Genomic DNA, 16566 nt, shown 5'->3' with positions numbered 1-16566 from the left:
CCTAATGTATTTGCAAGTAATGTGTATGTTTGTTTATGCCTTGAACTATAGGAATAATTCCTAGTACGTATAAATGTGAAAACAGTAGAGGCTATATGGATTAACTTTGATTTCACTACTTAATATTAAAATGATAAATTTCATTAGATCAAATACAATATTCAAATTCATTTACCTTGTAATTGATGTAGAAATGAAGGCTAAACTAAATTGTATAAACATTGCCTTGTACCTTTTGTTCTCAACAAATCTAATCTATAAATGTCTAAATGAAAGTCCTCTTAATCTCCAGAATTATTAAGTTATATATTTTTGTCAGAAATGTAAATCATATCCATTTGCAATTTTTTCAATTAGAAATTGACTTTCTCTATTGCACAGTTTTTTTAAATAAAATATTATTCTTTCATTTAAAAATTTAAATGGGCAAGGTACTGTCTTTTTTATTATTATTATTATTATATATTTAGTATGCAGTGTGGATATAATTGTACTACTTATTTTATTTGTATTTTTCTTTTATTTAATTTTATTTGTTTTTTTACTCTGGTATTAGAAATCCATGCTTTTGAAGCTTACTGGAGGAAACTTTTCTGAGAAGTTTTTCAAAGTATTTTATGAAAAAATGAAAATTGCTCAACAAGAAATAAAATCTTCTGTAGCTGTGAGCACGGTTGAATTAACAAATCGGACTGGTGATGAAAAAGATACAGTAGGGAAAGATCTTTGCAAAGAAGGACGGCGAATTAAAAGTAATGTTAACTTATTTTCGATTTCATTGCCAAAATATCAGGAAATAATATAAATATATAGTTTTTTAGGTTCTTGGAAATGTAAAAATATCAACCATTTATGTTTAATCTTCTTGATGCTATGAATATTTTCTGAGTTTTAGGAAACACTGATGAAGTTCAGTTAATGAACTTCAGTACTATTTTAGTAAATTGGCCTAAATGCTGTACATAGTCTTCTAGTCTCCAACGGATTAATTGTGTGGAATATTGATAATTTCTCATAGGAATGATTTATAATAAGCATATCAGTTGTTCCACAGTCTCATTTTGTTGTATGCGTTTCTGTGTTTTGCATGTGCTTTGAGTTTTTGTTAACCATGCTTTGTGCTCAATATCATTTTTGCATTTTAGTTTCTAGTATTTTATTCAAATTAATGGTTGGAAAATTTAGCCAAATGAATTAAAATATGTTTTGATTTTCAAAAACTATAATTTTTTAATTAATATTATTATCATTGTAGATATTAAGAAAATTATCTAGTGTATCAACACTTGTTATGAAATTGTTAATTTTGCTTTAAAAATTTAATTTAAATATAAGGAGAGTAGCAGCTCATTTTTGGCATATAGTTCTTTTAAAAAAAAAAAAAAATATTGAAGAAAATTGTGTATAAGTGAACTTTAATTTTTAATGTGGAGAGTTAGAAGAACCAACATTCAAATTCATTATCTGTTGCAAAATCTGTTTTTATTTTTAATAAAGGAGGAAAATTCATATCAACTAGTATTCAGAAACAGTACATTTCTGCCAATACAGAGTTGTAACCTGAGACCTCTTACTAAATTTTGCAAACCAACAGCCGAGCAGTAAGACCATCAAGTAGTGGTAATTTGACCTAGGCTGAAATCGTTGCAAGCTAAATAATTGCATGGGAGTTTTGATGGTTTTATCCAGTTTTATCCATGGACAATATGTATATGAGTCAGTTTCCCTTCAAAAATACTCAATGAAGAGATTCCTGTCCTTAATCAGATAGCCCTCATGTGTTTTTTTGCCATATTCCAAATAATTTGTGACATTACATATTTTTTTTTTTTTTTTTTTTTTTTTTTTTATGGTGGTGTAATATTTGACTTCTGTGAATCAGACCCATATTCAACCCACGAGATCATTTACAGCTTTCAAGCGCACAGGCCAAGTGGTGTCACACTTCTTATCTGTGCTAACACCAAAGAGTTTGTGAGCTAGCACTCAGGAATGCCACTGTTCATTCCAGTCCAAATTTTTAATGTGCCTTTAGCAACTTTCCTCATGTTTATGTATTAGCTGGTGAAGATTTGAGTTTTAGCTTCAAAAAATAATAATAATTTCTAAATTGTGTTTATAATTTATTATAAACACCTGTGAATGAAAAATAAATTTCATGTTGTAAATAGTACTCTAATGATTTAACTCATATTAGAAAATATATTTCATATTTGTAATTTATAATATTTATACATTTATGCAGTAGTTTGCAGCATATTTCTAGCAAAAAAAATTAACTCCATCCTGTAAAGATTTTGCTGTTACAATATTCTTCTCTTCCTGTGTAATACTATTTTTTTTATATGTGTGTTTAAGCTTTTCTTTTATGTATGAATGTGTATCTTTAATAGATGTAAGTGAAAGTATAGATTAGTTTTCTTACATGTGTTAGATTGTTTTTATTGAAGTGTTTGGTTCCATTATGTAAATAATTTGGTAATTCAGTTGTTTTTAATTTGTGCATTTTTTGTCTGTTTATTTTAAAGGGGATAGGCTAAATGTAATGTTTAATAAATCTTAAATGAATGAAACTGATTAAATTCACAGTTGTTGGTCTTTAAAGTGCAGCATATATATATATATATATATATATACTTAGTTTTTCTTAAATTATATTTGTATGCTTGTAGCACTGACATTTTTATATGAATTATTATAGATTTGAAGCAGAATGGTCTTGTTATGACAGATGAGTTAAAGGAACAGTTGGAAGACGCAGCTGTTGCTACTAGCAAGGCTTATGCTCATGTCCGTACTCTTGGTACATCTGGGACAGCAGCTTCTGAAACTGATTTGTTGAATCTTGGGCAAGGTAATTTTATTTTGCTTTATGTTTTTTTAATTAATATGATAAATGAAGTACTTTCAGTTTAAATAATACAGCTGTAATGTGGACAAAATAAAAGCACAGACTTTCAAACAAGGTAAAATTCAACCTTTTCTTGTGATGATTTTAGTAAGATATAAAGCTCTTTGCATTGGCAGCAGTCTTTAATCCATCTGAACTGAGCTCTCTTTTGATTAGTTAATGTTATTATGCAAATAGTTAATTTCATCAGTTACTATACAATTCTCATATCTACTAAACCTTTCGTGACGGGTTCCTCAATCACCAAAACAACCCTGTTGGGACAAAGTGCTAACAAGATGTACAGTCTTGTGGAGATGGGTAATTCGTGCTGTTAAGACTAACTTTGGAAAAATTTAGTCTAAATTAAATTTGTGATCCAGTTGTTTTAATATTTGTCATATTATGTGAGGAGTGCTCAGGTAGTTGTCAGAATTAATATTAAAACTTATTCATTATATTTTCCTTGCCATTTGAAGGATAAAACATGTTTCACTAAATGATACAAAAAATATTCACCTCACCACTAACCAACTCTGAGAGGAATGAATGAAACTTCTAAAATGATAGGACATATATTTGGCCCATTTTCAAATTTTGCTTACATATGCTGTCCCAGAAGAAAAGAAAGAAAATTAAAGATAAATTATGTTTAAAGTTTAATTTGAGCAATACACTACATAAAGATCACTATAAATATATTTCTATGATTCAAAATATTTAAAAAATCAATTGAGATTTTTTAGAAATAAATCTTAAAATGTGTGATCATAGGCAAAACATGCCTGTCCATTTCAGGTTTTATGTTATTCAACCTCTTTGTTTTGTAATTAATTTATTTTTTTGAATAAAGAAGTTTAATTATTTTTAATATGAACTATTAATGTGTTATATTCATGATAAAAATTAATTACAGAAGTTTTTTTTTTTTTTCTTTAAAAAATTAATAAAAAAATAATTTGTCTTCCACTTCATATCAAGTCCATTATATTGAGATTATTTTACTCAAAATTAGTTTGTAAATCTGTCTAAAAGGGGTACTGCATATTCAGTGACATAGATAAACTAATCAAGCTATATTAGACTACTCTACATATACTGCCCCCTTTTAGGCAGATTTACAAACTAATTAGGGTAAAATAATCTAAAGGTAACATACTGGACATGTCAGTTTAAACAGTGATTCACATATGATACACCCTGCTATGAGATAACATTGGCAGACTTGCATATGTGAAACTTCCATCTCAAAAGGATTAAACAATCATAAATTCATCTACGTTTTCTTACGAGTTTACTATTATCTCACAAGATATATTCTGTGCATATGGGATCCTTTGTATATTATATTTTGCCACTTTTCTAGAAGAAAAAGAATAACAATTACGGGTGTTATTGTACTGTTCTTCTAGGAAATGTTTTAGTATCCAAAGGGCAGGTTTTTAATCAAAAATATTCATCAGAAGAGGCTAAATTATATGATTATTCATTCAGTTATCATATTAATATGAATAAAGCACAAGGAGTAGACCAGTAATTACACTTACGAGGAGGCAAGAAGACGCATACACAATTTGTCTTCCACTTCATATCAAGTCCATTATATTGAGATTATTTTACTCAAAATTAGTTTGTAAATCTGTCTAAAAGGGGTGCTACATATTCAGTGACATAGATAAACTAATCAATCTATATTAGACTACTTTGAATATACTGCCCCCTTTTAGGCAGATTTACAAACTAATTGGGGTAAAATAATCTAAAGGTAATGTACTTGACATGAAGTGGAAGATAAATCATTTTTATTGATTTGCTAAATTTTTATCTAAAAATTTTCAGTTGATTTTTTTATATTGTAAATTGTAGAAATATATTTATAGTTATTTTTTGCAATGCATTGCTCAAATTAAACTTTAAATATTAATTTATCTTGAATTTTTTTTATCTTTTCTTCTGAGACAGCACATGTAGGCAAAATTTGAAAATAGGCCATTTGCATGTCTGCAATAAAAACTAAAGTATTCAGAAACATTGAGAACATCCCCCCCCCCAATTTTACACTTTCGTTTTAAAATAAAATACTAAAAATAAAAAGCACTGCAATAGAATGAAGGTCAGCATTCTCCAGTCTCAATAAATTCTATCATAACAGACCTAGGGCTGCATCTAGTGGTAACAGAAAATACTTATTAAATGTTCTAACAAATTCATATGTTGTATGCCTGTCCTTAGAGTCAGTTTAAACAGTGATTCACATATGATACACCCTGCTATGAGATAACATTGGCAGACTTGCATATGTGAAACTTCCATCTCAAAAGGATTAAACAATCATAAATTCATCTACTTTTTCTTACGAGTTTACTATTATCTCACAAGATATATTCTGTGCATGTGGGATCCTTTGTATATTATATTTTGCCACTTTTCTAGAAGAAAAAGAATAACAATTACGGGTGTTATTGTACTGTTCTTCTAGGAAATTTTTTAGGGTAAGAGTATCCGAAGGGCAGGTTTTTAATCAAAAATATTCATCAGAAGAGGCTAAATTATATGAGCATTCAGTTATCATATTAATATGAATAAAGCACAAGGAGTAGACCAGTAATTACACTTACGAGGAGGCAAGAAGACGCATACATTCAAGCAAACCTTCCGTATGGGATCGAACTTACAGTCTTGGTTTGGCCTAGCAGTCAACTTTTGCTGACTACTGCATTATCTAGGGTGACAACACAGAAATAAGACTTCTCCCCTTTAATTCACAGCTTGGCTTAGATTACTTCATTCTTATCACTTTTACATATTTATCTAATAAAAATAAGTTTGATAAAATTTAAAAATTAAGTATTTTCTTTTCCAAAGTGTGTGTGTTGTTATTAACTTACTTATATTTTTTCTCTGCTGATTTATATCACATTACTCACCATTGCAGGCATTTTTCCAGCTGTCTGTAAGTACTATAAATTTTAACTTTTTGGAAAAGCGTATTTTCCATGTTTGTCTATTAATTTTAAGAAAAGTGTTTTATATGTCAGTTTAATTTTGTCCAGCTTTAAAATTTAAGTTGGCATAGTGGTTGAAAAGTGTGCCGATTAAAAAATTTTTTTGGAGATTTTTAATCTTCAGTATTAAAAATAAGAAATTATTTCAAATTTATGTCTGAATCTTAGAATAATAAAGCCCTTGGGGGGTGTCAACAGGATATTTGAAAAAATGTGATTCCCTGTCCTTGATTCTCTTTTATCTGGTATCTGATTTATAAAATTGCTGTGAAAGGTAAGAAATGGTGGTCTATATATCCTAGTCTAGAAAAATGCAGGTTGAAAAACTTAGTCCTATAAAATAGTGCCATCCAAAATTTCCTATATTTCTATTTTATTAATCATTATCAAAACTATTAAGTCAAATAACACACAATATTTTTCTTTTCTGTAAAAAAAAAAAAAAAAAAAAAAAAAAAAAAACTTTTTTTTTACGTGAAGCTTTTTTTTAAACAAGTAAATTTGGAAGTTCTGTAGAAAGCCACAAAATTTGGATTTTACGTACATCATTCTTTTTTAAATAGCCTTGGTATTTTAGTAAAAGTGCCTCCTCAGTCAATGACATATTAGGTGCCTGCAAAATCAGTCGGTTATCTTGAATTACTGATATTGCTTTGTCTGGTAAGTCGGGAATTGCTTGAATTATGGGAGCAGTATTCATGATCGACTCAAAACCAGGATTAATCCAAGTGCAGTTAAACAAAAATGGAAGGAAGTATAATACATATTATAATTAAAAGAAAAATACTATTAAAAATTTGTCTTTATTTTCAAGAAATTTAATCAGAAGGACATGCTTATTTGATTGCTTAAATTAAATTATTATTAAAAAATTTTCTCTAAATAAAAATTAATATCATTAGAGATGATGGAAATAAGTTAGTTATAGATGTCATTTAAATTAAAACTTGCAATCAAAAAGTCAGAATTTCTTTTTTAATTATTAAATATTTGCACTGTATTCTAGGTCTGTGGTCGTCAACCCTTAAAACTTCACAGACCGTTACATATATAATTTTATATTTGGTGGACCACTAAATTGAATTAGAAAGGTAAATACATGTATACAATAATAATCAGCAAACTACACATATTTCGTTCACATTGAAAAATTACATCAAAAGTACAAAAATCTTACCTTCTTGTACAGAAAGCTTCACATTTCCATATCATTGAAAAGGAACTTCACAAAAAGCAAGAACAAACTGGCAAACATAAAGCAATATCAATAAACTGATAGTGTTATGCCGCAAATTTTTAATTGTAAACATAATAATCATCGCTTAATCAACAATGGTGCCATTGATCAACAATTAGACAAAACAAAAAATGGAAACTTCCAATGATGCAATTATAAACAAGAATACAGATGGTTCTCATAAAATTCATCAAGTTGCCTATTGACATGGAGAAAAACTGTGTCATTAACAACTACAATAGAATATGTTTGTAATTCAAAGGAAAAGATGATTCCAGTACCCGCTATTATTGATAACAGCAGCATATCTATGGATGCCAGCTCTCACTTTCAAATGTCGCTAGATACACTTGCAAAAGTAGATAAAAAGTGGCTAAATTCAGAAGGAATTTCACTAAAAGTAGTAGCTAAAATTTAAAAAAAAAAGTATAATCCATATTCCATAATAGGTATTGTTACTCGTCATTTTTAAACTGAATCTTCATAAAAATATATAAAATGTCCCAGTTTTTCTACGGACCACCGGTTGGCAACCACTGTTCTAGATCATTTATAGTTAAATTATATACTGTTATGGATTTAGAAAAAGTCCCCAAATGCTATGACATTATCTGCAGTCACTTTTTTTCCCCCTCGTTAGATAGAATCTATTTGGTTAATCAAGAATTCACTGTTAAATTAAAGTTTTTAAAAATTAAATATATAAGTTAAAAAAACTGTAGGAATAGAAGAAAATTATCCTTTTATTTTTGCCATATTTTAAAAGTATAGGAAATAATACTTGGGTTGATTAAATTTACTTTGGTAATGATAAAATAATTCAGAATAACTCAGCATTTTGTGTATATGCAAATTAAATACATATCTTTATTTAATCATATTATATAAAATTAATCTCATACTATATCTACTGTAGCTATTCAGCTAAAACTGAAACTCAGATTTTTTCTGGAATCAGACTCAGTTTAGAGTTACTGCAAGGCCTTCTGCTGGAGATTCTCTACAATATTGCTATATATTTTATTGCTTCATAAATTGGTATAATATATTTATTGTCATAATGATGAATTTTACACTTTAAGAAATGAAATTATTAGGTCACTTATAAGTGAAGAGTCGGTGAAGGAATATGTGAGTCAAAGGGAATATTTGCACATAGAGATAACCTTTTTTTGTGGGGGGGGGGGGGGGGTGGAGGAGGAGTATGCAAACTGAAAATGAATATATTATATTTTACACCAAATATGTTTAAATGAAGCAATACAATTTATCATTTTAGTGACAGTAATAACAGTCAACTGGACACTTTAAAATAAATAACTGGGACACTTTAAAAGAGAGAGAGAAACAAAGTTTATTTATTGCGAAATGATGGGAAGATTATGATAACAAATCATCAGCTTAAGACAATACAAAAACTTGAAAATGGATGTGGGGAATAACGAAACGATGTCATAGAATTTGAGAGATGATTTTTCCACTATAGTGTACAATTAAAAAATATGCAACCCAAAACATATAAACATACTACAATTAAAAATTCTGACTTTTTTGTACTGATTTGAATTTAATGACATCTTTTAAGTTCTGTTATAAATTTCATTTTTTTTAATTCTCTTTAAACTTAGTTTCTTCTTCATTACTGTTGATATTTATTCTATCCTTATTCATAGTGTGTTTGTTTTACATTTAGTATTGATTTAATTTACATTATCAAATTAACTTGGCGGGTAAAAATGTCTGAAGAAATGGGTAAACTGTTTACATAATTTTTCTGCTAATTATAATTATATAACTGTTTGTGTTTTTAATTGCCATTTGATTATTTATGTATGTCCTCTGTATTACTTAATTGATTGACTGTAATAACAATAATAATATTATTATTAAATACTGTATGGATTTCTGAAAATTGCATTTATAGCATTCAAATATGTAGGTTATATAACTTTTATAATCCTAGAAAGAAAATTAGCTCAACTGTCTCATACAATTATTTTTCTGGTAGTTAAGTTTCTTCATTTTGTGTTTTGTATTAATATCCTTATTTTAGGTACTCATACGCATGTTGCTTTAGAGGAAATTTTGGCTGAAAAGGCTGAGAAAGCAAAAGATGCCGAGGAAAATAAACTCCCACCAGAAGTTATGGTTATGCAACCGATACTAAGATTTCTTCAACTTCTTTGTGAAAACCACAACTATGATCTTCAGGTAAGATTTTCAAATTGATGTTGCTTTAAAACTGAAGTCCTTTCTATTTCTTTATTAATATCAGCAAATTTACTGTATTTACATTCATATAACTCATAGATTCCCATAGGGTAATACTACCCCCAGTGGAAGCTGGAATCTTTTTTCAGGGGGTGGCAGTAGCAGGCCCAGAGACAAATGGTTGTGGTTGGCATTAAGAGAGGCTGTTGTGGCATACCAACCTATTTAGAAAATTAATATCATAAAATACTTCAAAAATATCTACTATTTAGGTGCCTAAACATTTTACTTAGCTATCTTAAATTTTTATCTTATTGTTATTGCTTAAGTAAACATTAAAATATTTAAATTAGCATTAGGAAAACATTAAACCAAATTAAGTATATGTATAAACCTAATTTGGTTTTAGTATTGTTTGTGACAAGTCTTTGCATGGTAAACAGAGACATAATTCAAGCAGTCAAGCATGTTTTGACAAAAATATGGAAGTTAGTAATGACTTGTTTATAGAGCAAGTGCATTAGCGTTACAAACAAACAAAGGCATACAAGTTGATATATGCACAAAATCAAGTCTAGAAAAGTTAAGAATAGCTGTAAGAATGAATGTGTTATTACTTTTGTGTGCTTTGCAAAAGATCCATATTCATGAGAGAAAGTGAAGAAGTCATTATAGCCATTATTATTTTAACTAGCTGTAAATGTGTTGAAATAGGTTAATTTGTTTAAACCATGGTAAATTTTGTATACCAAAAATGTCTAAATCTAAGAGGAAATGCTGCAGTATTGTATTGTGTACTTGAAATATGAAATTATGCAATCTTCTGCAAACCATTCATTGCCTATGTATTTAATTTCCCAAAACGCTTTTTCAAATGAAGCCTTTTAGGCTACAAAAGCATTCGAATAAAAGGCTCATTAAAAAGAACAAAAATTTATCATACTTTCAAAGACTGTAAGAAATATTTAAATCAGTAAACTAACAAATCAAACCTTTTTGCATTGTCTTCTAAGCAACAAGATGTAGGACTACGAGCCTCATATAATGTTTCATTGTTAATCACAAAAGCAGTGAAACCAGACACAATTGGTGAGGAATTGTTTTTATTGGCAATTAGAGAGGTGATAAAGATTATCCTACTCTATAAGACACTGTCAGGTATCATCAGAAAAATTCCTCTGAGAAATAGTTTGGTATAAAAAAAAATAGATGGAATAGCTAAAGCATTGTGCAGTTACTTGCAAATTTTCCATTCAACCCAAATACCAAATAATGAAGCATTACTCTTATCATACATTTAGTTTGTAAAAGAAGAAAAGAATTGTCAAGAGTTATTATTTGCTAAAAATCTGGAAAATGGTACAAAGGAAGAATCAATATTTAATACTTTGAGCAAAGTTTTTCAAGAGAAAGAAATTCCTGTTTGTAATATTTTGTCAGCTGCTATAATGGGGCTCCAGCAATGAAAGGTTTCATAGTGCATTTGAAACAAGTAGTGTCAAACTACTTATGATATATTGTGTTATTCATCAGCATTTGGTTGCAAAAAGTTTGAATGAATACCTTCATGCATTGCTTTGTTACATTTATAAGTGCAGTCAATATGATTAGAAGTATTTCAGTACATGACAGATTATTTGGCCAAATTTGTAGCAAAAATGAGAGAAATGACAACTGCTTGCTGTTGCACACAGAAGTTTGTTGGCTTCTCATAAGGTATTTGAATCTCCACACACATATGCACACACATACACACGCTCTGTTTGACCCAGTACTGGACTTCCTTGAAAACACACATAAAACCTAATGAAGGCTTGATTACATCCCAATGCTTGCTTAACAGATCTGGCTGAAATATTTAATGAAGTTAGTTTACAGTGGCAAAGTGATGAGTTGAATTTAATTAAAAAAGAAAACATCAGAGCTGCTTTTGTGCAGTTTTTTTACTTCTGTTGTTCAAACAAAATCTAGATAGAGGTGAATGCAGCCATTTTCCTACATTATCAACAATCTCTGCAAAATATAAAGGTGTACTTATTTCCTACCAACACTTGCATATTCTTCATGTTAATTTTATTAAGTGATTCTTTTAAACATGAATAATAACGAAATGCAGCAGAATCATCAAATTTGGAAGAGGAACTCATAGAACTGACAACTAGCTAAGAACTAAAAATAAAATTCAAAAATGAATACTAAAAGTTATGACTTCAAAAAATCAGTACCGGCTGTCTACTCGGGATTGTTGGCAAGATTACAGAAATTTTAATTGCTTCTCCTTCATCATATTTGACTGAACATGGGTTCAGAGCAGTAGCAAATTTATAGTTTAAGAAAAGGAATAGCCTGCAGATCATTGAACATCGTTGGCAGTTTGTGTCTGAGGTTAATAAAACTGGAACCCAACATTAACAAATTGTAAAAATTCCACCTCAACCATTTTATTATTTTTTATTATTATTAATTTTATGTTTATTTTAAAATTTTTAATAAACAGTTTTTTATTACATTTGATGGTCACATTAATTAATTTCTACTTTGAGATTTTTAATAGATAGACAGATAAAATAAGTGTAGGTAATACACAATAATATTTTAATATTAGGTAAAATTAACTGGAGGGCATTAGAATTTGTTTTCTTGTGAAGGGGATGATGGTCCAAAAATAAATTGGGAACTCTGATATAACTGTCGCCTCTCATGGTAATGCAAATGTGCTTATGATTAAGGTAACATAATAAATTGTTTTATATGAGGGAGACGTATAAAAGGGAACATTTTTGTTGTTGTGTTTATGAAAATATGCATATAACAACATGTATTATTTACATAAAAAAAACTACTTAGTTCATTTGCCGCAGATCATTATTACTCGGTGTAGATTATTGTGAACAAAGACAGAAACTTGTATAGTGGCTTTTAAATTAGGCTGAATATAGGTTGTTTACAAACTTTATACAAGAAAAAGCTTTTATATATCTAGAACAACAGAAAAATGTCACCCTATATAGAGAGGTCTTTGGTGTAACTTTATACAGAGAGAGATTTTTGTGCTGAATGTTAATGTGAAGATCTGTGATTTTTGTGAAACAACTTGATTTTCAACTGTAGCAAAGCAATTTCTGCTGTTTCTAAATTATTACCGTATTGATGTTTCTCTCTGTTTTTAAACTAATTCATTAATAGATACCCTTACCCTTGAAAGTATTCAAAATTTATGTTGAAATATATTACTTGATAATGTAAAATCCATAATTTCATAAATCGCTGCAACAAATTTTCATAGTTTTATTTCCTTTTAGCTGAACTTAATTTGATATTCTTTAAAGCTGATCCTTTATTGAAAATGTTTCATGTATTAAAGTAATTTAGATTATTTGTTTTCCCTTTCTTAAAGTATTTCAAATAGTTGAATTTCAGTCATAAACTGACCACCATCAAATCATTGTTAGCTAAACAACTGCCATAATTTTCAATTTCTACAGCTGATGTCATGGATATATTGTATTAGCTGATGAGTGCTAGTAGTTATGCATGTTGATTGAAGGTTTCAGTTTGATTTTTCCATAAATTTTGAATCATTCCAAAGAGTGATGTATTATTAAATTTTTATTTTTTGTGTATAAAATGCTTATATTATTACTGCTAATGCTTTTTCTTGAAAAATGTATGAAACATATTTTCCTTTAAACTACATGGGCCACATAGTAACATTAAAATATCAATATATTAAATATAATTTTTTTTTAAATTCTGAATTATATAGATGGTAACTGGAAAAATGCTCACAGAATAATGCTCACAGGAAAAAAGCCCACAAGGAAGTATGCCCATATAGAAAAATGCTCACTTAGAAATATGCTCACACGGAAAAAAGCTCACATGAAATATGTTCACATGGACAAATGCTCACATTAACTTTTTCAGGGGCGATAAATAAAAGCATGAAAACTGTAGTAAAATTTTGCATGTACTGTAATATTTTTTACCACTGCCTCTGTACGACATTTTATTCCTGTAACTGCTAATAATTAATTTTTGTTCTTTACTTTATTTTTGCATACTTTTGATGTGTATCTATAGAAATTGATGTTTAAAAGTAGTTATTCAAGTTTTGAGCCAAAAAAGTTGTAAAATTTCTGCAGAAATTTAAAATTTTAGAAATAAAAGTAACATTTTTAGGCACTTTGATGATTCCTCTCAGTTGAACATTATGAAGCAGCCTTCAAAAAATCTCCTAAAACCACAAATTGTTGCGAAGAGTCTCATAACACACTAAATTCATTATTTAATTGTAGCCATCCCAGTATGTGGTTTTTATTTGATGGACTGAAAACAGATTTAGCCTCTCAACGTTTGTTATTAGCTAATGTAAATACAGGATGTACTGAAGTAAAAAAAAGAAAACATGAAAAACTTACATTTGGTAATCATGAATCATGTAAGAAACTGTGATGAAATCAATGATAAAATTAAATATTTTAAGTAATTTAAATAAAATAATCATTCTAAATTCTTATTCATTATTCTTCTAAATGTTTATATTAAAAACATGTATCTTATATTTATTATTTTTTAACAATTAAAATTATAATAATTTTTTACTGTATAATTCTGTTTCATGTTTACTTCCTTTCCCCTCTCTGTTTAATTCATTTGTTAATCTTATGTAGCAACTAAATCTACACATAAGTTATAAAGTTTTTGAAATATATAAAATAGATGTTTGGGTAATTTAAATAATTTTTCTTTAGAAAATCCAAGTAGGTGTACGATGTTCAAATCAATTGATTCATTAATGTAAGGATATTTCTATGTGAATTGCGGGCTTATTTCCATGTGAGCATACTTCTGTGTGAGCTTTTTTCCGTGTGAGCATATTTCTAAGTGAGCATTTTTCCATGTGAGCTTTTTTTCTGTGTGGGCTTTTTTCCTGTGAGCATTTTTCTATGAGCATTATTCCTGTGGGCTTTTTTTCCTAGAACCATATAGATATGTCCCTTTAATGTCTTATAATTTTTTAAGTGCCGAGTTGTATCCCCCCCCTCTTGCCATCATTTATACTCAAGTAAGAAAGATAATATTTTTGGCCCGAAAATTCAGTATTAAGTTTTCAGAGAATAAGCACAAATTAAGGTCCCCATAACACATTTTTACTATTTTCCCAATGATGATTGTCTGTGTATGTGTATATGTGACATATATGTATGTGTATATGTGTTCTATATCAAACTTCAAAAAAATTGTTTTCCACATATATGTGTTTTACATTCGTAAAGAGAGTTGATTAGAGTTTGAGTAATATTAGAAACTAGAAATGGTACTTGAAGCCTATAACGGTTTTGTAGCGATCGACATATCGTACTGTTGCATATCTAAACCATAACATATTGTTGCAGTTCAATGAATATTGTGTACTGATATTTGTCATGGGAATATACATGCAGATCAAAATAAATTTAGATTTTTTGATACTGTAGATAGATAACATAATTAAGAAACTAAATTATTGCATTCAATGGAAATTTAAGAAAATTAAATTATTGTATACATTTCAATGTATTTATTTCAAATATTATAAATATTTACTTTTCTTTAATTCCAATTAAATGATATGTTACTCAAGCCCCAATTAGAAACAAATTTTAATTTTATAAAAAGAAAGTAGGCAAGCATTTGATTATGTTGCTATAAGTTTAGAAAAAGCAGTTTTTACAGTTGACCAATTATACCTAATAAAATATTATTCAAAATTTCATATTACAGATCTTTCTGTTTATTAGAACAACAAATCAGATTTTGTCTAAAACAATCAACCGGAAGTGATATTTTACTTGATGGTCACTGCTATTTAAAACATGGAATTGGTGGAATCTCATGTGCTGGCTATGTCATTTTTTTGGAGGGGTATATATTTATATATATAATGAAAACTTGGAAGAAGTATTATCTGAAATTTTGTTCTTCAGAAACAGCTGAAATCTGTCTTTGTATTTTATCTTTTTTCAGAACTTTTTACGAAACCAAAATAACAAAAATAACTACAATCTTGTGTCTGAAACATTGATGTTTCTCGATTGCATTTGTGGCAGTACAACTGGAGGATTAGGTTTGCTTGGACTTTACATCAATGAACATAATGTTTCTCTTGTTGATCAAACTCTGGAAACACTCACTGAATATTGTCAAGGGCCTTGCCATGAAAATCAAGTAAGAATTTCATGAAGTATCTGAGGTATAAATTTCCATTGTATATTGGGTATCACTTTTATGCTAGTTTTATTAAAATCATTTTTAATTTTTAATATTACTTGCATTAAATAAAGTCATTTGCTTATACTGTACTATAAATGTATCAAAATTATTTAAAACTGATCGGTCATAAATTTATTATGAGAATTCTGTGAGACATATATTTATAACCTAGTTTCTAAAAAATTTTCTTTTTCATAGAATTGCATAGCTGTTCATGAAAGCAATGGAATTGATATAATAATTGCACTCATCCTGAATGATATAAATCCCTTGGGAAAGAAAAGAATGGATCTTGTATTAGAATTAAAGGTTTGTTTATATTACTTTCTCAATTATAAATTTAGCAATATATATAACAATAGATCTGAGCCATTGATGTAAATATAAATTGTCTCCATAGAGGTCTTTATGTGACCTTTATTTCTGAAGCCACTGGTTGTTTGATTGGCATATAGTTTCTGTTTTAAGTAATACAAATAATCTCCCCCTCCCCTTTTTTTAGTTTTTAAAATTTTTAAAATATCAAATCTTTGGTATTTATTTTTTTAGAATGAGTTTAATTTTTTGCTAAATATAATAAAGATCATATAAAAAAACTAAATTCCATAATTTTTTCAAAATTGAGTTTTTACATTTAAAAATGCTAAAACGTAAATGCTTATGTTACTTAAAACATTTTTATAATTGAAAGTCCATGTCTTAGAGCAACCATTATAAAGGCTATATAATATTTTATGGACATGGTGTATATGCTGAATGTTTTTTTATGAGTAAATTGTTACTCAGTGGTATCTATGCCAAATTTTTATTGACTAATTATTTATCAATATACGTTATTAAAAGAAAATCTTGTGAAATATTCTGAATGATGTAATTTTAATCATTAAAACAGAGACTTAAATTTTCTGTCTTTTATTGTAATATGAAGTGCCTGATAAGACTACTGAAGCATAAATTTGTTTTTCATG

At 28.3% G+C, this 16566-nt stretch overlaps 1 protein-coding gene across 12 annotated transcripts in view; it reads left to right on the top strand.

Moving 5' to 3' along the window:
- Positions 1-16566, top strand: part of Itpr (Inositol 1,4,5,-trisphosphate receptor) — a 277133-nt gene that overhangs the window by 157159 nt on the left and 103408 nt on the right. For 11 of the 12 annotated variants that reach the window (XM_085827003.1, XM_085826988.1, XM_085826993.1 and 8 more), the window contains 5 exons: positions 557-752; positions 2702-2854; positions 9186-9343; positions 15353-15553; positions 15797-15907. In XM_085827003.1, the coding sequence (XP_085683129.1) occupies positions 557-752; positions 2702-2854; positions 9186-9343; positions 15353-15553; positions 15797-15907 (819 nt within the window). The remainder of the gene's footprint in view (positions 1-556; positions 753-2701; positions 2855-9185; positions 9344-15352; positions 15554-15796; positions 15908-16566) is intronic. The other variant, XM_085826962.1, reaches the window with a different exon arrangement.

The sequence above is a fragment of the Stegodyphus dumicola genome, chromosome 1 (genome assembly GCF_044657685.1).
Source record: "Stegodyphus dumicola isolate Sdum_Otavi_A_Nest chromosome 1, ASM4465768v1".
Classification (NCBI taxonomy): Eukaryota; Metazoa; Arthropoda; class Arachnida; order Araneae; family Eresidae; genus Stegodyphus; species Stegodyphus dumicola.
The sequence above is the reverse complement of the archived record's forward strand: the minus strand, read 5'-3'. Positions and strand labels throughout refer to the sequence as shown.